Below are 24,758 nucleotides of genomic sequence, written 5' to 3'. Positions count from 1 at the left end.
TACAAACTCCTGATACCGGGATTGTAACAGCCACACACTTGTGCTGCATCTGCTGGGCACAGGCAGCACCAAGAAAACTGGCTCGGTCCCATCATGTAAAAAGGTTGAAAAGTATTGTTTATTACAGATATTGCAGCAACGAGATCATGTAGATATGCTCCAAAAACCTGTAAAACTTGAGGACTGAATGGACAAATCCTACACCTATCTACACTCCACAAAATTTATATTACACTATATTAACTGATAAAATAAGAGTTTCAACAACAAAGAAGCAAAATAGAATGTATAATTGTATAAAATCCAAATGTCATGGGAAAAAAAGGAATGCATTTAAAAAAGTAAAAATAAAAGAAGGCTTATATACTAAGTTAATGATACAAAGTTTGTGACGATAAATCTTATTATATTACTGAGCTCAAGCCTATCTAAACTATAAGGGAAGGGGAAAGGATTCCTACCTATCACTCTCCTGACTCACTTGTAAGTGGGAATGTGTGTTTTGGCCTTTTATTCTCTTACAGCCAGTAGTAAAGGTCAGCAGCTGTATCAGCCTCATGGAAAAAGGGAGGATTGGAGAAGGAAACACGCAAGGGTTTGCAACTGCATTTATAGCTGTACATCAAACAGACAAAGGAGAAATACAAAGCTTAGGTTTATATCACTCATGTTTCTCCCTCTAAAATAATAGTAACATCAGTAAAGCAGGGAGATAAGAAGAAAAAAATAATCTTGTAAACAAAATATGTAAACAGTTTAATTATAGAAATACTTTTCTATCCAATGTCACCTAACTTAAAATTTTAAGTATTAAAACTTGTACCTTTACCTGTACTACAGAGGAAAAGCAAGCATGTTTTATATAATGTTTATGGTGTTATTCATCACTTTTGAGATGAAATTGCCACTTGAAGTATACTATGGAAAAGTAAAATTGATTTCTTCCTTCTGGTAAATAAAAGTAAAGCTGCATTCTGCCAGCTCCAGGGGCATCGGCAGAACAGTTTCACCACTGTAGCGATAAGTCTGTCAGTGTTCTGTTATAAACAGAGCTGACAAAGTTCATGAGGGGGTAACACAGATGCTTGCAGTCTAAAAGTACAGAAAGCTTGAGTTCTTTTCCGTGACAGGCAGACAGGAGGGGGAAGGAAAAAAAAAAAAAGAAAAAAAAATTATTTGAAATGTCCCTAATTCTATTGCCTCTTTGGTTCTTTCTTCCTTGGGAAGTTTGCAGTGTATGAATTTTTAATACAAACAAAGGCCCAAGGAAGTTCTGCCGAAAAAAATAAACAAGACATTTAACAACAATAATATTGACAGATGTATATCTTCCTGGAAGAAAGAACTAAAGAAAAAAACCACTTCCAACTCAGAGGTTTGTGTTGCATCTGTGGCAATTCAGTATAACACAACACACGACAGTTCTGAAGGAACTGTTTTCTTCTACTATATAAGACATTTTGGAGAGTATCCTCTTCTTGACAAGCACAAAACGAGTAGTTTCATGAACACTGGATTTTTCAAAAAACAACAATTGAACAAAAGCTGAAATTGCCATACAAAGGAGTTATGATCTCATCTGAACAGAGGCAAAGTGAGTCATTTAAAGGAAGACATCATAGAAGCCAGATTTCCTGCCCAGCTTCCTCCAACCTCTGCTGGCAGAGCTATTTTCCTCTTGCGGTAGAAAGTGTGCCTAGAAATTGTTCTGCCCCTATGCAAGCTCTGTCAGGAGAATACAACTGACATGCTCGTAAAGCGGGAAGGATCACATCAGGTATGCTCACCAACACACTTACTCGACAGTTCTCTAATTCCAATGACTTATGGGGAGTCCTCCAATCCAGTTAAAAATCTTACTCCAACAGCAACCCAGCATTAAGTATTCCTTAAACCTTGCTTAATCACCTTACTCATCTTTAATATAAAACATCTTGCCACAATTAAAATGTTATAGAAAATTGAATGATCTTAAGCCTGATATGTTACTATAGCCACGCAAAAGAGTGTGCTGTGAATTTATCTTACACCTTAACACTAAATTTTCTGACTTCCATCCAGTTAAATAAGCTCTCTCCTGTTATCCTAATATAATATCTTGTGAGAAAACCCATACCTGAACGGCTCTCTTCTATTGAGAATCGTCTTACACAGCCACGTATTAAAACAAACATTTGTTGTTGTTCTCTAATACTCTCCTACTGGGTACTTACATGACTACTGACAGGTTTGAGATTACTGTGTTGGAACCTATTTTCGTGTGACAGCCGCAGTGCAGATACTTGTCGATACACTGGTGCTGAATGCTAATCGCTACTACAGTCAGGGAACAATTGCCAGCTACGTCACTTATCACTAGAATGAACAGAAAGGCTTTAATTGCCTTATCATGTGCTTTGTGCTTCCTGCTGGAATGGCTAGAAATCGCAAGGAAATACTAGGAGGGATAAAATAATTATAAACCAGTAGGAATTTCAAGGGTTAATGAAAAAAGCAGTTCCAAAAGTCACTTAAGGAACTGATTACTCTTCTTCATATATACAATTGTAACGCTGTTCAAAAGAGATCTTGATTATTTGTATGAAAACTGAATTGAACACAGGTCATGAATAAAATGCATTAAAAGATGTAATGCGGGATATAGGCAGGACACAAAGCATACATTTCCCTTAGTTTGTATATTCAGCTATATCACTTGACAAAATTCTCATAGAATAACTTTCTATAAAAGTAAGTATTTTTAGCTCTTAAAAAGTCATTTAAAGTTTATACACTGCACTATAATTTTGATAATTCAAAAGTCATAGAAGAGATGCAAAGTAGGTACTTCTCTGATGCTAATTAAACAGCATGCTCAAATAGTATTTCCTGTAAATAAAAGCACCTCTTCCTTTTTCTCCAAATAATGATCATCAGGGTAGAAAAATAGTAAGAACACTTTTTAAAAAGATCTGTGCACTCAACATTTTCAAAACCTTCTAATTAAAATACACAAAATACTAAAATTAAGAGAGAGAGAATAAAGGCAGAACAGAATGTCATAAAATATCCCTAGCTGTTGGCAAAGATTTTATCCTTGTCATTTAATGATGATGAAGCCAAATAACTGTTGCTGGAATGGAAGCAGGCTGATGAAGAAGGCTTTCAAATCGAAGTGAGGGATATCGCAATTTATATTTTTCTTAGTAGTTCTTCTATCTGTACAATTTCTCTCTAAATTTCATTACTTTCTATATTAGATGTCCCTTTCAACAGATAGTCATGTGTTGATCAAAGATATATTGCTTTAATATGCTTGCATTCTGTTGTATGTTAAATTGTTTGTTCACACAGCCAGCAAGTTCTAAGCAGTTCACAAAATATCAGAGGATCAGTAATTAATAGCAATGTTAACTTCCAGGGGATATTAGCTTGCTGTGAAGAAAACTTTCTGGTATCTGATCTAATTTGTGCAAGATCTGATAGAAGCATTGAGCTAATGTTAAATAAACAGATTGTGTGTTAAAAACTGTTAGCACATACTGAATACTTACATTATTTGAACACAAAGTACATTAAGTTTAACAGTACCTTAAAAAATGAATAAGGCATCTCTTAAGCATGAATTGGTTCTAAAAAGCATGGTATGAAGTAACTTTAACAATTTTCATAGGGAAGGCAAAAAGACACACAGTATGATGATTTGTGGACATAATGAACTGGACATATTTTTTCCCAGTTAAAAGAGAAACAAATTACTGTAATTAAAATACAGCTAAAAGCACAGTTTATGCATTTAACAATAAGACATGAATTAAACTTACTTAGATGCGTTTAGTGGGTTTTTAGAGAGACTTAATTTTACTTCATTCTTCATCAATACATTTTCATTTCAAATCTATTTTTTTATTACATACACTATTTAAATAATGCCCCTATATTACCGTCCACAAACACATTTCAAAATTCTTAAAGTAAATAAACAAAGAAAGAAGTCTGTTTGCCATTCCTAGGTTGATATCCAGCTAATTAAGCATGAGTTTAGGGGTAATTCCATTATAATTTATAAATGATCCAGGAAGTAAAAAAGTGTGTGCATATATACATAAACATATATATATACCAAGAGTTACTCTGTCTACAAACACACCAGTGTGTATCCTTGCTATTTATTAATCAAATCAAATTTTAAAAAGACTATTTTATAAGATACTTTGCTTTCATCAGAGATTTAAAAAAAAGAGAACAAAACAAATTAAAAAAAAGAAAAATGTTTTCCATTTAATTTACCAATTTCTAACAAGAGTTAGATATCTATGGTTATGGGTGTATATATGTGAATGAACGAATAAATCCTTAACCCACCATATCTTTTTCTCCAGTTTGCAAGCTGTCACCCGTGAAAAGTATGGTGTAGATGGTAGGATGATACTGTACCTGATTGGCTCTGGAGGTGGTCATGGGATCAGATGGAGAGGACTTGGTGGTAGTTGGGGAAGATGGCAATGTCTGGGAACAAAGCAGTTCAGGAGCAAATCAACCTTTACAAGCCTTAGACTGAACAGTTAAAAAAATAAATAAACCAACAAAAGTAACATAACTAGAAAATTAAAATAAATAAAAAATGCCTAAGACAAAATCTTTCTCCTACTCATTGGAACTTAATGGAATTTAAAGTCAATTGGATAAATAATGCATGTAAATATGCATGCTTATGCATGTAAAAACAAATTCATGACTTGAAATCAAGATGGTGAACTCACATAAATACTCAAAAATATGCTGACCACATGAGGAATATATTCTTTCCTCTCTCCTCCTCTTGGGGAAAATGAAGACTATAGTAAACAAAAATTCCAGCAAGTTCAATGAGCACACTATAAACAGTTATCAGTCTACAAACAAACAGGGCCAACGTCTGAAAGAAGTTAAGAGACATTTACTTTGGCACTTTACAATGCACCATTCTATAGCACGGACTATAGCCAGCAAACTGTGTTCCATATCTTACAACAATTACACTGAAGCTACTGAGTTTTTAGCAATATACTAACTGCTAAAATATTCACTGATCTTTTTTAATCAAGAGGCAGGTGAAAAAATGTAAACATCAATCTCATGATGGATGAACATGCAACTAAGACCTTCACAACAAATTACTACAATATATTTATGATTAGCATTAAAAATGTTCATTTAGTTGAGCAAAGGTTAATAACTTATCATCAGGCCTGTGTTCAAAATAAACACAAAAAAGAATTAAGAGTCATATTTATTGATCATATTTTCTAAATAATATACATACGCTTAACATTAATTCTTGAACATATCAAAAAAGCACTGCTCTGTTTAAAGTTTTTATATACACATTTCTCTTCTTGAAGTATTAGATCCTGACAGAATAACTCTTCTTTTCTTTTTATAAATATAGTAAAAATGTAAAATTCCAATTTTCAAAACATAACATACAATACTTATTCAAAGCATGTTTTTGACATCTTTGTAATATATAAATATTATAAAAGATCCAAAATTACACTACTTTCACTTTAAGAAAGATGATGTTAAAATGCTATACAATGAGATTTATCATATGGCCATATAATTACTAACCAAAACTATTTAGAAATAAATGAAGCAAAATTTCACACTTTCAGCAGTTCTGTTACTTACAATCATTGACAGTCCCTCATAAAATAGGTATACATACTTTTGCACTAAAACTCTTAATGCATATGAGAAAGCTGGGACACTGTGAATGCATAAAGTTGTGTATTAGCAAAATATGGGCTTGTACATATGCACACACAAATATTTAAGCTGTATGTTAAGCAATATGAAGATCCATTTTTTCATAGTTTGTACATAAACAAGCAGCCAAAACAGGAAAAAAATATCTTAAGAAACAGATCCTTATTTTGTGTTTCCAACTTGTAACTCATATAATAAAACAATAAAAACAAAAATAAAACATATACAGCTTAAGCATCAACTGGGACTCTTTGAAGAGGCTTAAGTAGAAAATACTATCATGTATTGGGCATTATAAAAAATATGTAGCTCGGCAAAATGTTATTGGTAAGCAGATGTTTTCCGTTGTGAAAATCAAGACAATTATGAAGGATTCTCCCATGTCCTTCTGTACAGAACATGGGTTCATTTGCAAGGGGCTAGAACTATTCAGAAAAAGAAATATCAGATTCTGCGATAGTAGAGGGCTAACCCTATTCAATTATAGAATTATACTTCTGATTTTAGTGGGATGATGCAATGTCTCTTACCAAAGCCTGAAATTGCAGTGAACTGATTTTCATCATTTAAGCTTAAACTAACGGGGGGGGGGGGACGACGGACGACACGGGACCGAAACCCCAGTCAAACAGAAAGGAGGGCTGTAACTTATCCCAATAGGTTTTCTTTATTATAGCTATATATTAAACTCTTATCCTGAACCAAAAAAATTGTTACTATTCTCCAGCAAAACTCTGAAAACATATTTTGACTAAAATATTTCAGGCATCTGATTGTTTGTGTGATCAACACCACTGCTAACTCAGGCATACTGCATTGTATATTGTTTTGGTATGCTAGACTAATTAATAAAAGGAAAAATAGTTACTAAATCTAACTAGTGAATTTATAAGAAAATATGCAGAACGTTTCAACACTGAATAATGACCTAATCACTGATACCACAAGTAATTTAAGAAACTGGAAGCACCTCAGTTTTCAAGTCACATCAATCTTCCTAAAGCACAGAAATGTATGGCTGTGATGAAAAAGGAGTGACAATAATAATTTCAGGTGACTGTTGAACTATAACATCTATTAAGTAGAAGCATTTTTCTATTCCATTTTAGCAAAAGCTTGTTTAAAATACAATGGAAAAAAGACAAAAACATTTAAAAGCAAAACAACTGTATTAACGAACAAGAATCAAGTATGGGCATGCACAATTTTTTCCAAATATACATACCAATGACAAAATACTGAAAATAGCAATAAGGTTTCTTGTTTTGTGGTTTTGGTGTTTCTTCTTTGTGTATCAGGTTGGTTGTGTTTGAGGCTTAATCTCTGTTACTTTGTTTACTGACATAACTACTTTTATTTTTTTTTACATATAGATACACATCAAAGCGTGTGTGTGTATATATATATATAAAAAAAGAACTGACAGCATTTTCTAGAAATTCATCCCTTTTCATGCTTCTGCATAATTCTGGAGACACGTAAATTTATGGAGACACACCTATTTATTCCTTCAATGTTAAAATAACAGAAAGTAATTTCTCAAAAACAAAAAAAGAAACACAGGCCTTTGGATTTTGTATTGAATTTCCACTGGCTGATAAGTAATTTATTGATACGCTCTCAATTGCTTTGCAAGAACTTCTAAGCAAAATTACTTCTTAAAGAAAGTTGGACAGAGCTCAATAATTCTAATTTATTATGCAGCACAGAATTTTTTTTTTTTTTTAAATTTGGCAAGTGTTTTGCATTAGGCAAGCACTTGAATTCAGTAGTTATTAGGCTTCTGGGAATGAGATGTATAATGTGATTAGAAATCCTAAGATGAATTTGCATTACAGAGTTTCAATTTTTGAGACTGAAACATGCGTACTATAATTGAAGCTTTCCTGAAATTGCAGGTTGACTGCTGGCAAAGTTATAGAAAAAAGACAGTCAGAATTTATACTGCACACCACTTCTAAGACTTGTGGAGGTTTTCTAAACTATGTCTTGAATAGTATAGTCTCAGCCACCATGAAATTGGTCTTCTCTGTTTTCTCAAATATTATTTCCTTTCCTATTACTTATGGGACAATGAATGGAAGACTATGTTGATAGGTAAGAGAGTGTTTGTTTTTCCTTTAAGCTGCTAGAACAGATGTTTGAGAAAACAGATTTTAAGTAATAAAAATGGACCTTAATTTTAGTTGGCACAGTGTTCCAAAAGGTCTCTGAACCCTCTTTCAATGACTTCATGAATTGCCTAATGCAGAGCTATGTATAAATGAGAGAAGTCACACCCTTATATATATCTGTACCAAAAAAATTTCAGTACTAACACCCTAGATAATACTGTACTGAGACAGTTAACTTAATTCTCAGTACCTATTAGTATAGCTATATATACAAGAGTAGAAAGAAAAGGCAGAAAATGAAATATCATTTCAAAACAAGGTTAGAGACATGAAAGCACGTAGAGAACATCATTTAAATGTGAAGATGAAACTGCATTTACAGCTTACCAATTTCTAGCTTCTCACTACAGGGCTTGCCAAACAAAGGAAATCTTGGTAATAACATTACCCACATTAAATTACTATTAATACTGAGCTAATACTGAGTTTCAGTCTTGTATATATTAATATTGATGCTTTTAAATCACTGAAATTAATGTGATGACAAAACTAATTTGCTTAAGCCAATATTTTAATGCACTTTTAAGAAAAGGTGTTATCTTTTTTGAATTGTATTAAATAGTTGAATACCTTCTGCAGCTAAAATGAGAAACAGAGAGCACTGCAAGGCCCCATTGTGCTGAACAACATAAAAGACTGACTTACTAGACCTTCAACAGTATCGGAGATGAGCCTTTCTAAACAGACCACTTGCTTTGCTAAACATATTGAGTCTTCTTTTCATCTGCTGTGAATTCCTTTAATCTGTAACTTTGGCAAATGTTAAGATCTTATCTCAGCAATGACTGCATAAACACATAACACATTTCAAAAATAAAATTTAGAAAAAGAAATAATCAAGGATTAATAATTTCTTTGCAATCCAGATTATAAAAAGGCTACTTTGATGACTTCAGTGATCTAATTTTACTTGCTACCTTTTCATTTCTGTAAAGAACAAATAAAATACATTCTGATGATATTTCATCCTTTTTGCATTTGGTTTTGCTTTTGTGTAAAACAATACACAGGGGCATAGGGAAATACAAAAAGAGTAAGAAAGCTAGCATACATAGATGGAACGCTTACTTATAGGCGTTTATAGAGGTCATTTATCTGCATTTATGAACTCTTTGGGACTTTGAAAAAGGAAAAAAGCGTGGCAAGTATGAAGTAAAAGAAATATTATCTTGTGTTCTGTCTGGAGACAAGAAGGGGTAAAGAGCTTAAAGCAAACCAGCAGGTGTCATTTGGATCATCAGAGCAACTCTGGATGGAGGAAATGATTGAGGATAAAGATTATAGCAAAATGGATGAAGAAGAATCAGGACCTTCTCTTTCCTCAAAACTTGCCACAGTAACACAAAACTACTAGAAGATCTGGTGCTGCTATATAGGAACACCAGAGCACTCAAGTAACCAGACACAGGCATCAAAACACATAAGAAGATATGGGTCTAAGATCTGTGTCACAAAACCCCAAGTCCTACAAGGAAAGAAAATGTCAATTTTTGATTCTGGGCTACTTTGGAATTTGGAAAAATACCGCCAAAACTACAAAGCCATCAGAAGGCATGAGATAACTTCAGAATTTTCTTAAGAATCAGAACACTGCTGAAAGTTTCTGCAATCTTCTATTCACGATCCACTTTTGAAGCATATACAATGAAGAGTTAATCATCAGCTAGCTACAGAGTTAATTGTGCTCATAAAACATGGTTTCACATACATTTTAAGATCTATCCAACACTGGCGAAATGAGACAGAAAATTACAACAGTGATCTGGCAGCAGAAATAAGTCAAGGGCACATGAGGGACAGCATATAGTATACATATTTTTATGGAATGCTAAACTTTTGCCATGGGATCTAATGTGTAGAACTGTCTCTCTAGTAAATAATGGCAATTTTTTTTTGTCCTCACAACTTGTAAACACACCTCCATATCCTATCATTCATTGCAGAATAGTAACTGGTGTGATTCTTCACCTCTGTTCAAAAGTGAGAAAAGTTCATGAGAAACTGTCGACTAGATGAAGAGACACAGTGATCTACAAAACTAATTATTATTTACCTCAAATGATAAATGTAGGGTTATTCTCATATTCTGGAGTTTAGTAAAGTTCATCTAGGTGACAGACTGTTGTCTTAGATGGATGATAAAAAGAAAAAAGGCTCATCAGAAGGGAGAGGCATTTTAAGAAACCAGTGAAGGTTTCTTATGGAAGGAAGGCCTTGGAGGTATTGGTGGATGAAAAACTGAGTATGAGCCAGCAATGTGCACTCGCAGCCCAGAAAGCCAATCGCATCCTGGGCTGCATCAAAAGCAGCGTGACCAGCAGGTCGAGGGATGCGATTCTCCCCTCTACTCCGCTCTCATGAGACCCCACCTGCAGTACTGTGTTCAGCTGTGGGGCCCCTGACAAAAGAAAGACAGGTCCAGAGGAGGCCATGAAGCTGACCAAGGGGCTGGAGCACCTCCCCTGTGAGGACAGGCTGAGAGAGTTGGGGATGTTCAGCCTGGAGAAGAGAAGGCTCCAGGGAGACGTTATTGCGGCCTTTCAATATTTAAAGGAGGCATATAAGAAAGCTGGAGAGGGACTTTTTACAAGGGCATGTAGTGATAGGACAAGGGGTAATGGCTTTAAACTGAAAGAGGGTAGATTTAGATGAGATGTAAGGAAAAAATTCTTCACTATGAGGGTGGTGAGGCACTGGAACAGGTTGCCCAGGGTGGTTGTGGATGCCCCATCCCTGGAAGTGTTCAAGGCCAGGTTGGATGGGGCTTTGAGCAACCTGGTCTAGTGGAAGGTGTCCCTGCCCGTGGCAGGGCGGGTGGAAGTAGATGATCTTTAAGGCACCTTCCAACCCAAAACCATTCTATGAAGTCTACCGAGTCTTTTTAGTGTGAAGAACTCATATCGTGTATTTTTTTAAAAAATAATCCTCCATTTAAGCCAATATTTCCAGATCAGTATTCTCAAAGTTAGGTTTTATTTAAGCATTTCAAAGTAAAACTTTTTATTTAAAAATGATCAACATTTAATTTTTTGTTGTTGTTGATCAGCATTTCTGAAGTAAAAGTAGTCTTTTTCTCTAGAAGAATGTGAATTTACAAATCTGAGTTAAGACATTCAGTTTTGCAGATTCTGAATACAAAGTCTGGGACCATGATTAACAAACAGAAGTTGAAGACTCATGAGAGGTTATCTACTGAAAAAGCTGAAATGAAACTGCCTCCAATGAAAACATTAATTGGAAGTTCTATATGTGCTATTTTTATTCTAGATTTTTAAGGAAGAAATTCTAAAACGTTTGTCCATGCTTTGATAGCTAAACCTTTCATAGAATCGAAGTATGATTCAGGTTGGAAGGGATCTCAGAAGGCCAAACAGTGCAAACTCCTGCTTAGAGCAGAGTTAGCTACAAGATCACACATCTTTCCTTCTATATAATGCACAGTTCTGCAATGGCCATCTCTGATTCCATGTGCTTCCTGGACAGGCTGCTTCAACACCTGCTACCTGAAAAACAACTGAAAGCTGGGAGGAAAATTCAACTAGCATACAAAGAAGCTGCAATAGTTTCTGAAGAAGGTGATGTGGTAAGACCACATTACGCAGCCTTTTCCATCGTTCATAGGAGGTGCTACTATTTAGAGGTGACATTTAAAGCTTTGTATGCCAATTACAAAGCTGAAACATCTCAGGCTCCTGATCACTTTATGAAAACTGTATTCTGTTCCCCTGGGTTACAATATGGTCTGAAAGAGCTGGTGTGACACTTCAACTAATAAAGAGAGAAAAGGGATGTTAGATGCTCATAGCAATTTCTAGGAAGTAAAAGGGCACAGCGATCAGTTGGCTACTGTTGAATGATACCTAGAAACAGCAGATGGCTGACATCTATGAAGACATTGCCTACACTACATAAAGATAAAAGATGCAAACATCTGTCAATTAAATATCAATCAGACCTGCTTGGAGGAGAGAACTACCTGGTATCTACTACTAAGTCCACAGGATTAGGAAATGTGGAAAAATGCAGTGGAGAAGGCTCAAAAGGAACCATATAGACTTGTTTGCAAATCTTCTGAAGTGGAAAAAGCTCAGGTTGGAGAGATCACACTGTTTGGATAGTGACTTCCACCAGTAAGGAGAAACGCCAGGCCAGACTCGGCCTCTGTGCATACCCATGCCTTTCCTGAAGGCACAAAGTGCTGAAACTCAAGCAGTCAGCAAAGGGTTTACCTCCTGTCTGTCTTCATTGAAACTGTAGCCAGGAGATAATTCCTTTCTTAGGTTGCTTCTCTGAGGCCAGTGTAGGTAAAGCAGCCCAGAGCAAAGAAATGACAATACAGAAATGAGAACTGCATGCTCATATAGACATGGGTGGCACTGCAAGGCTTCAACTACAGGTATCTTCATTCATGGGGAGAAAACTACCTTTGCTTTTTGGTAGAAACAGCTAGAAAACCAACAGAAATATCTTCAAAGTTCCTAATGAAGGTAAAAGTTATTACTTCAGATCAACTCTCTATCTCCAATGCTAAGTCTACATTCTTCAATCTGCAACATAATACTTTGGGTGCCAAAGTTCTTGAGTAATACACTAAGACAGGACGAACCATGTAAAAGTTTGTGTAAAAGAAGAAATTGTAATTCATAAGGCTTATTTTTTGCCAAGTTCAAAGTGACTTGTGTTATACATTATCCTGATCATTTTAATAAAATTGTGACCTGTCTGCTATTTAAAAAAAATAGCAACACTGGAGTTCTAAATCACAATTACCCATTATAAAATATTCATTTTAATTTCTTAAAAAGAGGTATTATATCTTTCATTAAGATACAGCATAGTCTGACATTGGAGGATAGATTACTCCACTGCAAACTCTAAGAACTAAGCTAACAATTTCACTTCTTGGTAAAAATAATGGATTTTAGGTTTATTGACTCAATATTTATAGTGTATGAATTTATTATGAATAGATGTTGCTTCATTAAAAGAGAAGTTAAACAATTCATTGTGGTTAAAACTGCTCAACATATGCACATATATATTTCCAAATACTTGCAGTCATATTATTAAGCACCTGTATGTATACAGGTAATATATTAAAATTTTAATATGTAAAGCCAGTCACTAAATAAGTCTTGTCACTTATACATTATATTTAGTCTGTGTCTTAACTTCACTAGCAGCAGCTCTGTTCACTAATCCATCCCTCCAGAATTTAATTTAACATTCCAAACATGGAATTGTGTTTATAAAACAAAACAAGACAAACCCCAAACCAAACCAACCAACCAAACTAAAAACCAAAACAAAACAACAAAAAAAACCAACCACCAAACCAAATTGAAAAAAAAAAAAAAAAAAAAGCCCCTCAACAACTTTACGAAAGTTTTCTGGAGAAATATTGTGGACAAGCTATATCAACTTCAGATACAAGACAGGAAGTATTTAGGCATGTCACTAAACAGCTCTGTAATCTAATTTCTCAAGATCTTACTGACTTACCTAAAAATTAGCTTCATTTCATTGCAAAGGGGAAAACTACTTCTCATTGTAACAGAGAACACTCATTTCCATTGGGTTAAGGAGTACTGGCATAAAATCTAACATTTTACAAGCAGTAAAGCCATTCAAAATACAGATCTCTTCAGCTTTTTCTCTCTATCCCAGGCATAAACATTTTCGTGTCTAATAATTGAGAAACTAATCCTATAAAATTGGGGCTGCTCTTTTTAGTATTTTCTTATAAATTATCTAGAGTATTTTTTATGTAAAAGTAGTGCATATACAGAAAAAAATAATATAGTAGTAAATCTTAGAAATCATATACAATGGTTTATGCACAGTTTCATCCATCTAAAGCAGTCTGATCATTCCAAACTCATCCTGTTCAAACTCATCTTCAGATAAGCATTCTGTGTATGTCACTACATACAAAGTAAAGTAATTGCATACAGTTACCAAATTATAGGACACTGAATCTTGCTAGTGTAGTAGGACGAAACAATCTTTTCCCATATAGGACAGGTGAGAAACTAAAATCTATCCTATATAGGATAGAGAGACAAGACAAAATTTTACTAGTGTTCACTCATTTCTTTCTTCATCTTTTTCTTATTCAATACAATGGAAAATAATTTTCAATCCTGTATGACACATATTTCACATTCTCCTTACAGGACAATTTTTTTAAAAATCAAAATTGTTCTGGAAAATGTAATGAACTGAAGAATAGTAGACCAATAATACCTTGCAAATATATTTTGCATTGCCCATAGATTTTGAAAGAAGTCAGTGTAAAACAGGCAAAAAGATGCCAAAAACAACATAAAATTAAATTGTAGAAAACATCCCAAGTAAATTGTCTTTATATTTTCAAGTTCTTACAGGTAAGATTTTAAAGTATCCAATATAGGGTCTAAAAAAACAATTAACATTTTTGGTTTTATTTTATATACATAAAAGTAGGAAACATTCAGTTAATCTGTGATTTTTAGTAACGCTGAAGATTTACAAAGAGGTTCATCGTTTAAGATTAAAATTCAGTGATCTTTAACTAAAACCTAAAAGTGTATTATCACCTTATACAGTAAAGTTTATGAAAGAAACATATTAGAGCATGGCATTGAAACTTATAAAACACTGTCTGAAAGAACTGCTGAGAAACATGGGACACGTAAGTACAAGGAAAAAGAGGACCAGCAAATTACTAAAGGGTAAGATAACATTTTCTTAAAGAACATGTTATGTTGACCCCTTGCAGCCTTAAAGTTTTAAGACTTCTAATGAGCTGCTGTGACTCTCTATTCCCAACCAAAAACTCACTTGTTTGATGCGGTCTGGATTAACAGTGGTCTGAGGCTGTAGAATGCTGACGGGCTCTGTCTTGGCCACATTTTGAGGCATTTCTCGAATCTTCTCTGCAATGAAGCCATGAACTGCATTTAGTGCTTCAACTGTTCCCTGGATCAGACACACCCGCTCTGTAGTACCTGCAAATACCAAAAGTTGGTCTGAGTAAGGTGGATTCTTCAGGATCCCACAAACTGCTTTAATTATGACATAAAGATGGCACTCAAAAGACACCTTGCAAAACCAACTAGCAATACCTCCATAAACATACAAATGAAAGGAGAGACTTCCAAAAGATAACATACTGATCATCTGAAGATGTTTTAAACAACGCTTTGTGTAGGCACATAACTTTCCAAGCCAATCTGGATAATAGAAGTTAGAAGAACAATAAAAAGAACAAAACCATTAGGGTTTGTTGGAAATATTAGCAAATATGATGTGTGCAGAATACATGTCTTTTAAATGATTTTTGCCTAGTTCTAGATTATTCTAAAATATTGTACAACTTTCAGGTAACACAAGGTTAGGCATAATAGCCAGGCCAGCATTATAGAGGCACTTGGAATAAGCTTTTGTAATGAACACCTGAACTGCAAATACATTCATTTAATACATTCATTACTAGAACATTTCTTAAAACAGCTGCAAGTTGTTACAGCAAGACCTTTCAAGGCCAGCTGATCTCATATATTTGAGTATCTACTTTGTCTTCTATAACCTTCCTACCTTACAACATCTCTGCAATAGCTGCAGTTATTTACTGAATACATGGTGTTTAAGCTGTCTTTAACGTGATTTAACAGTTGGAAATTATGAAAGCTTGTACCAAATAAGTAGTCATTACCCCACAAATTACATTTCAAGAACTTTTGTTTAGAGTTATGCTGAATACCGTTCACGCAGGATATCTAGACTCCATGTGAGTACCTTCCAAGCATCCATGTTCTAAGGTCGTGGGAAAATACTACACACTTGTCGAATAGGTCTGATAGGTGAAATACATATTTATTCTATGTGTAAGAATATTAGGCCTTTGGTGGCAATGAAGCAGAGAAGGGGACACTTTCCCACTGTACTCATTTGTAAAGACAGGACAGATGCTTAAGAAAAACAGGCTTTGAACATATTCCTCACTCCCAAACTCTGTACCGAAGTATAAACCTGTTTCTTGTCATTTCAGTTTTGCCTGGTTTTCAGTTCTAACCATTCTATTCTGCTCTGTATCATTTTGCTTAACTCTTTGCCAGTCTGAAGCACATTGTTTTTCTTGTATTGGCTGTCACTCCCTCTCCCTTATATCACCATTACTTACTCTCACCTTTAATTTCGTTGACTCTTATAATGGCTTGCCTATCCCTGTAGCCTGGAAAAAGACAGTCTGACATGTCATGTTTATCTCATCTTTTGTATACTACCTCATAGAATTTGAAATTCTATGCAGATTACCAACAAACATTAAATATCTACCATAGCTTCAGTTATAATTCTCTAGAAAGGCTTAGACAAAACCTACATTGCCACATAACCCTTTTCCAAACTGAAATTGTGCTGTGTTACAAAAAACACACTAGTCTTTATTTCTTTGATTTCTTAATTAAAAACATCTACAGGATGGCCAAAGATGGATGCAGAATTGTAGAAAAATACTTCATTTATTTTTTGTGACTAGGGTGGTTTTAGATGATTTTGTATGGCTTTACTGCATAGGACAAAAGCTTTTATTACATATTGGGTTACAGCTTGATGCATCCTCACTAGACAAAGAATATAAAAAACCAGTGTGGATCCTAAGGATACAACTATGACACTGCACTGAAACAATCCACATTCTATATTTCATGTATCAAACCACTAAAACTGGTTCCACAAAATCAGTTTTGACTTGAAAAACAGGATCTAACAGGAGTTGGAAAAAAAATGAAAAGGGAGTAGTATAGTTCCCACTTTTTTTCTGCAGAAATACCAACACAAGACAACCTAGTTGTCCAAGTAAAATTGCTTTGAAATTTCATATAGTACATACTTCTACAAACATTCTGTACGTTTCCAACATACTTAAATTTTAATGATTTTTCATCACCATGCTTTTACCTTCAAATACTAGTAGAACAGTTCTACTAACAGAAGAAAATTATAAGATGAACTGTCATGATATTAGTGTATTCCTGAAAACATAATAATACTGCCCTGCAAAGATATGCCAGATACATATCTCTATTCAATGTCAGTGCGCATTTTGCTTCAAGATTACGGGGGGGGGGGGGGGGGAGCAAAATCACAAATTTGAGCCATGGAATTACCACAAAAATAAATATAATTTTTGTCATTGACATATTCCTAGTAAATATTGACATGATCACACGTGAATCTTTTCTGATGAAAAATTCATTCATTCTACCTAAATAGATGAAAATTACAATGTAATGATGTGGTAAATACTAACAAGTTTGCAATGATTTCTGAAGTTCACAACATGTTAGTTGGCCTCATTTACCATTGTACGATCTGCACAGAATCACAGTCAATAACCCATAGATTAGAGAAATGCACCAGGGAGGTAAGTAACCTCCTCCCTAAAATTCTCTTCCTATCAAATTTATGTCTTCAGTAATATCAACTGTTATCAACTCATCTTAAGATATGCTCCTTACAACACTGCAACATAGACTTTAACAGAGAATAGTACAGTAACCTTAGTCATCTGCAAGAAAAAATTGTTTTTTATTAGTAAATGCTTCTCATCTGCTTCTATGGATGATCTCTAAAGATTAAACATTTCATTACCTTAAGATGAAACAGCACACATAGAGCCCTGCCTGCTCATTAACTTAACGTATTCATGTACACTTAAAATTTTTCAAAGACTTTTTTCTTAAGAAACTGTATCAGGCAATACTGAATGAAGTTCAACTTCATGGAAGAAGCTCTACAGCAAAACTGACAGAATGAGAAACAAACATTTTCTTCTCTATTAAAATATGTTATTTAAAAATAATTAAAATTAGGATTAAAACATGTCAATATTTCAACATGTCAGGCTAATAATCCTTGAGAAAAACATATAAAGTTAAAATGATTACACTCTTAACAGCAAGTTACACAAGTACGACAATCAAATGCATATTTCTCAAGAGCAAGATTTTTGGAACATTTATGTGACCTGTTATAGTGTCTTCTCAATAAATCAACTTTAAAATACAGCTAACTTTTTTTTTTTCCAAAACACACTATCAGAAAAGGGAGTTCGAATGACATAAGTGGAAGTCACCACAGAAAATGAAACTTGTTTCCTAGACAAGGCTTTCTTAATGCTTCCCCCACCACTTGGCTTCCTCCCCCTTTTGCAAACTCCTGTGGTTTCTGTGTAAAGCAATCCAGCTCTAAGAAAATGCTCTGGGGAGTCTTTACGCCGCAGTATTAATTGTCTCCTAAATGATGGGATGTGATGTGGATTGATCAATGCAGCTAATGCAAGTGTTCTCTAGGTCAGCAGACAACACACTGAAACAAAACACAGATCAGGTTACGGCCAAGCTACTGGAGCCTCATATAGAAAGCACTTAATGGGGATGACTACTGTCAAAACATTTGAAAGGAAAACAGTCGATGCTAAATAGGAATTTCATTAGACTTGACAGTAAGTGACTAAAGGGTATTCTTCAATCTGTGTTATTTTAGGAGGTGCAATATAATAAAAATATGCTTTATGTCATACTCTGGACCAACCACACTGCATTTTAGTATGTATAAACCAGGATGCAGTAAATGACAATCACTGTTCCATGAAGAAATACAATTGTGCAAAAGCACATTTCACGTAGAGTAAGATACAGTTTTAAAGTGCATCACGATAGGTGCACATTTTCTTCAAGGGTTAAGTCAACAAAAAAAAGTTAAAAAAATGTAGAGAAATTGTATACATGTACAGTTGAGAATTGCTTTATCTTCTGAAGTGATGTTGTCACATTCCTTCACACAACTCTAATAGCTTTTCACTCAGATAAGAGTACAATAATTTACAAGAGTCACACAAAAGGAAAACTGCCAGCTATATGACCAACCTGTATAACAAAAATAAGCCTATGAATCACTAAAGTTGGTGAAATTTCTGTCATTTTAAAAGCTTTTAGGCTCCATTAGTGTCTAAAGTAAACTGTCAGATTATTTTTCATTTTCAGTTGTTTAACAGTTGCATCCACTCCCTTCTTCACACTTCTGCGAACAAAAGCTTAGCCATCTATATGCATACTTATTGTCATACGATTTTCAAAATATGTATTTAAAATATAGATATCATTTTTGAAATAGCTTAGAGAAAGACAAGTTACCAAATAATCAGTGCCTTTTCTTTTTTTTTTTTGTGAAAACATAGCGAATATAAAATTATTCTTTTTTTAAATTATTTACAATTCAAATAGGAGTTAGGGTCATGTACTGTACATTCTTCTACATAAGAAGAGATAAAACATATACAAGAGAAGAATAATTCTGCCTCAGAAAATGACCAAATGCAGAGTAGGTGGTCATCATCCCTGTAGATTAAAAAACTAGAAAAAATATTTTTATGTATGTTCAATAATACTAAAGTCCATGGCAGAAATTTGCATATGGTTGCAAAATAGGAAAACCACTACCTAAATACTTGCTGGTGCTGATGTTGCTACAATCATTTCATGTTTAGTTTCTCTGAGGAACCCAGTAAATTATTCAGGATTTGTATGTGCTCTACTTTTCAGCAAGTAAAATGTGGCTTCTTCAATTTGCACGTGTATGTTTTAACTTTTTCTTATCAAACAAAAGAAGCAGAATGTGATTGCACAGGAAAAACTGCCTGTACTGTTCACTAAAAACAGATTTTTAAAACTAATGGAGAAAAAGGAAATCTTAATCAGTTTTTTGTTTTGTTTAGCTTTTAGGGGGAAATTTTTTACGCCCAATTTTTTAATATGAAAGCAGCTATGGCATTATATAAAATATTCTTTTTCTCTGCAGTTCCATGAGGGAAGGAAAGATGAACCCATTAGCAGCCATCAAGCAATTTAAAAGTAAGTAAATAAAAACCTGTTTGGAAATCTAATAAGTAAGTTAGGTCTAAAAGCTGAACAGCTTACAATAACTTCATTTTAATCATTCATTTTTCCTTCCACCTTCTTTAACTACCTAAAACTTCTGGCAAATATCCTTGGCAACGACATCACACTAATTTTATTAAGAACTTCAAAACAACAGACCACAAGCTTTTTCTCTGAGAAGGTTGTTATTTACTTATTACACAACTGATACAGCTTTTAAAACAACTTTTATAATAAATGCTAGAAGATGCAACAGGGTAAAGGACACTGATGCTTTCAAAGTTTTTACTTCTGTACTTAACAGGCATACATCTATATATGGTTACCATAAAACTTTTAAGTGTTTGCTTAAAGACTGATTCAATGTATAAGAGTTCTACTGTATTCACTGAAACACTCACTAAATGTTAAATGTGCTTCTGTATTTTATGAACCTTAGTTGAAATGTTTTGGGGAATGCACTGTACCTTTCAGAAAGGACTGTCTGGCATGTGTATGACTCTATATACTTTTCATTGGGCTTTTACATCAATCTTAAAGAGCATTTGAAAACCTAAAAAGCACAATGCATTACCAGCCCATGGTAATCCCAATGCATCCACTAATTAAATCTCCTTATATTTTTCCAGCGTACCGTGCCAATTTATTTGACACTGAAAGGGAAAACCTGACAGAGGAGCCAAAGCTAAAGCCTTAACTAAATGAAAGGCTGCACTACAACCTCTCATCAGCTGATTTGCATTAAGCTTTTTATTTGACAACTCGCAGTACAGCAGTCTACTAACTGTAAGGTCCCATACATTTATTTTTGTGACCCATGATCAAACAGCCTGTAGAGTGGGATTCTATATAACACCACCACCAAATGCTTCAGCCTAAAACTGATCTTGCAAAAGCTCTTGGCAAAATAGGACTGCACTTTGACACCATTCCCAAGCAATGTAAAAATTGTCAATAACGTGCTTAAGATGAAGATCAGATAAACTCTTCCTTGCATATAACATTTCCTCTCTACACTTGCATAAAACCTCAGCAAATGAAAGTCAGACAATAAAAACGTGTTTTATTCAAATGCATTGGCAGTGTTTCGCATCGCCTTAAACAGATACGAAATGACAAAATGTACACAACCTTAAATGCAACACATAAGAACATCCCATATATGTGCAAAGTGTCATAGAAATCTCAACAAGACAGTCTTCTCCTTTGGTCCTTATCTCCCTCCTGTCCTTCTACCTTTGTTTCATGAGAGAGAATTAATTGGTCTTAATGTAGAGCCTGTTTCCATATTCATCACAGACAGAAAGACGGTGCTTTCTGAAAGCAAAGCTTGATGATCTAACAGACTTCCCAAACTGAAAGGGGAAACAAGGGCTGGTAGCAATTCTACAGCATTGATGTTCTGCATTTGGCTTCATCCAGGTGAAATAATTTTGGAACTGTTTGCACAGAACACTTATACAAATAGGGAGTAAAACTTAACTTTCCCTGACTAAAAATTAAAATAGCAATTTTAATAGTAATTAAAATAGCTGAATAAAAGAAGAAAATGTTGAAGGGATCTATGAAATTGAAAGGAAATAAGTATTACCCTGTAAGAACCTTTTTGATATCTCTGTTATAAAACCAGAGCATCCTTAACATAGATTTTAAATTTCAAGATTACTGATCGAATGCATTTAGCTTCACTAAAGTTCCGTTCTTCTTTCAGAGAGAAATAAACTGTTCCCTTTAAAGTTTCATCTGCAATTAGTCCACCTGAAATTCTAACTATGAATTTTTTCTGCAGCTACATTACACTTCACATGAGTCAAGCATCTAATAAAAGCAGAAAGTTAGAATAAGTGGTCTGTTTCTTGAAATACGTTAACAGATGTGATGATTACCAAGCATGTGCACCTATGCACGTGACTTGCTGAAATCTGCAAAAATACACGTTAGAACTTGGGGTCCTCTAACATCAGACCTCTAATATTTTCTTATCGGATGTTCGCAGGAAGCCTTACTAGCCTCAGCAGAAGAAACTGACTGCTGAACTCATACTGATAACACATCTTTTAGGTGTGGCATATGGATAGCCATGCCCATGTATGTGCATATACATACACACATATACACCAATTTGTTTCACTTTAATTGAATAAGTGACCCCTTCACTAGTATTTGGATATTGAAATGAATCAAGTTTAAAAATTCTGTAAAATGTATGAACTGTATGAGTTCTCAGAGTTATATGAAAACTTCAAGTTTACAGACCGTTGTGCTCTGGTCACAAGAATGAATTACATGAATCCAGGTTTAACACAGTTACGAGTCTAAAGAAACGGATTATTCTCATGTGAGAGAGAAACTAGGAAATTAAATAGACTTAAATAAAAGGAAAAAAACCCAAACCTCATAATTATTAAAGGCTTAGAAGGGATGATGAGTCATCTTACAAAGCAAACCATCCCTTGAATATAAACTGTTTTGTTAGATATCAGCTGAGGATTTGATGATGATTTCCTTAAAATTAAATCATATAAAAAGGAATTACTGACTATTATTATTACACTGTTATGTGTAAGACAGGAAAAAAGGATTATAACTACTTTTCTTGAAGAGTTATTTGTAAAAAACCTGTAGAGTCCACTGCAAAAGCTGGTAAATTTCCCCAAAACCAAAGACAAAGGCCAGAGATTTTGTCTTGCTATGGTTTTATGAAGGAATATTACTTAGATGAGAAACAGAGAGAAAGTGTGTGTGCAAATCAATGACAAAGGGCTGCAATGAAAGTGAGCACAGCTTAATTATGCTTTGGGAAAGCATGTTTCTAGAAAATAAAAGCTCTAGAACTAAGAAAGACCTCAAGCCACAGACAGAAGCACTATGTTTTTATTCAGTTTGTTTGGGGAAATGGTTGTCTTAATATATTATTTGTAAAATCATCTATAACAAATGAACTACTGTTTAAACACGCAAAATCAAAACCCACCTGATTCCATCATAACATTTACATATAGCTGTAAAAGCAGTTAGAAAGGTACCAAGAAGAATTTTTACATTTTGCTGCTATTAAATTGTATGTCAGAGAGGAACTTCCCCAAAATAGTATTTGGAGAAACAACCCCCTATTAATTTCCCCTTCTACTTCCCAAATTGTTCAGTAAGTAGGCCAAACTAACTGTCATCTTCTCATCTTCAGTTTAAGTTGGAAAGTGAACACATTTCCTATAGGTGTCTGTGCTTAAGAATAAATAATGAAAAAGAAAAAAGGGAACACAAAATATAGAATTTAAACAAAATACAAAATACTTAAATCTATTCATTGCTATTTAAATGTTCCATCTATTTAAAAAAAAACCCAGATGAGTAGGGTCCCCAAATTACATGACATTCTCTGCTAACAGAGAAATCTGCTTCAATTTTTCTCTTCTTTTTTTTCTTCTTAACAGTGGTAACATAGTTGATGGCCATCAATATGCTTCTAACTCATATAAACAGTTTTTCAAAAGGCTTGCCACTATGGTGCTTACAAATCTTTTCTAATAATGTAATATAATAATTTGCTCATTCATATATTTTTAAGATTACCAAGGTGCCTGGAATGTTGCACAGAGTTACTATTTTTCCCCTATCAGTGAACAGTAAGCATCTAAATAAATAAAAATGTTAATAAAAATGCAATACTTAGTTTTGATGAAAATTTGAAGGTCTCTGAGAAGCAAAAGCTTTCAAAGTCATTAAAAACCAAGCACACAGAATACCACAAGACCAAATCAAATCTGCTGGAGAAAAAAAAAGAGCTGACCTTATTTTCAGAAGAGGACCACAGAACAGAAAGAAAAAAATTACATGTATTTTTTAAGGTATCTGGAATGAATTTTCATATCAACAAAAGCACTTAAGAATATTTTTCATGCAAAGTAATGCTCAGTTGGCAATTACAGCTTTTATGCTATGCTATAGTAATACGAACCTTTGTTAATAGTGCCTCCTACACATGCAATTACCAAAGGAAAAAACCCACCCATTTAAACAGTAAAATATACTCTGAGAAATTGTAGGAACTGATACATCTTATAATTTAGAGTGATAACAGTTCAAATCACCAAGGGAGCTTTTCTCCTCAAAAATATTTCTCAAGTTCCATAGTTTAAAAGCCTGTGAAAAGCTTTGGAAAATCCTCCTAGATAAGGCCAGTTGCTCAAGAAACCAAATCACTTAACACATTCATTACTGTGTATCTGTTTGGAGGAAGCAAATACCAAATTTCAGGTAAATGAGCTATACTCAAGGTTTAGATTAGAGATTCTATTAAAATATTTGTAATTGCACAGGTATTTTTTTATATATTGCAAGTAAACATTGACAGTGATCATGGAAACATGATTTTTCAAGAGTATGCTTATCCTATTGAAGACTTTTTAATTTAAGTCATGATCCTGCAAAAAATTACATTTATCTATAGTGTTCAAGATGAACACTAGAGACAAAAGTAATTTCAGGTAGGGATAAAATGTAGAGACGCACACTATAGCAACTTTATCATAAGAATAGCTCCACATCCCAGTCCAGAAATACAAGCAAAGAGACAAGGACACATACAACCTTATGTTTTCAGACTAGAGAGAATGCTGTTATGTCAAAACCAGGATGAGCTCCCATTTTGATGCTGTCATTACACACATACAGAATGGGCACATATAAACACTCATGCACAAACGCAGACACACATCTTTTCGTATCTTGCTCCTTCTGTTTTCCTCTCTAAATGCTAGTCCAAATCCATGTTCTGCTCACATTAAATTCTAGCTGCTGTATGTTTAAATGTATTGCTCTCCAGCCACGGACTTCTAGTCCAGAGTTTATACGGAAAGCAGGTAGGTAGAATTTTTGTTGTTATTTGTTGTTATTTATTTGTTATTTTGCCAGTTATTTTTGTTTGTCT

General features: G+C 34.2%; 1 protein-coding gene across 4 annotated transcripts in view; it reads right to left on the bottom strand.

The window, feature by feature from the left end:
- The window catches only part of NOVA1 (NOVA alternative splicing regulator 1), a 156,604-nt gene that overhangs the window by 24,751 nt on the left and 107,095 nt on the right, over nt 1-24,758 (bottom strand). For 3 of the 4 annotated variants that reach the window (XM_069784063.1, XM_069784064.1, XM_069784065.1), the window contains exons 3-4: nt 14,727-14,893; nt 4,417-4,488 (exon numbers count right to left, since the gene is read on the bottom strand). In XM_069784063.1, coding sequence (XP_069640164.1) covers nt 4,417-4,488; nt 14,727-14,893 — 239 coding nt within the window. The remainder of the gene's footprint in view (nt 1-4,416; nt 4,489-14,726; nt 14,894-24,758) is intronic. The other variant, XM_069784066.1, reaches the window with a different exon arrangement.

The sequence above is a fragment of the Haliaeetus albicilla genome, chromosome 5, assembly GCF_947461875.1.
Source record: "Haliaeetus albicilla chromosome 5, bHalAlb1.1, whole genome shotgun sequence".
NCBI classification, from domain to species: Eukaryota; Metazoa; Chordata; class Aves; order Accipitriformes; family Accipitridae; genus Haliaeetus; species Haliaeetus albicilla.
This window is presented reverse-complemented; position numbering and strand designations above follow the sequence as displayed.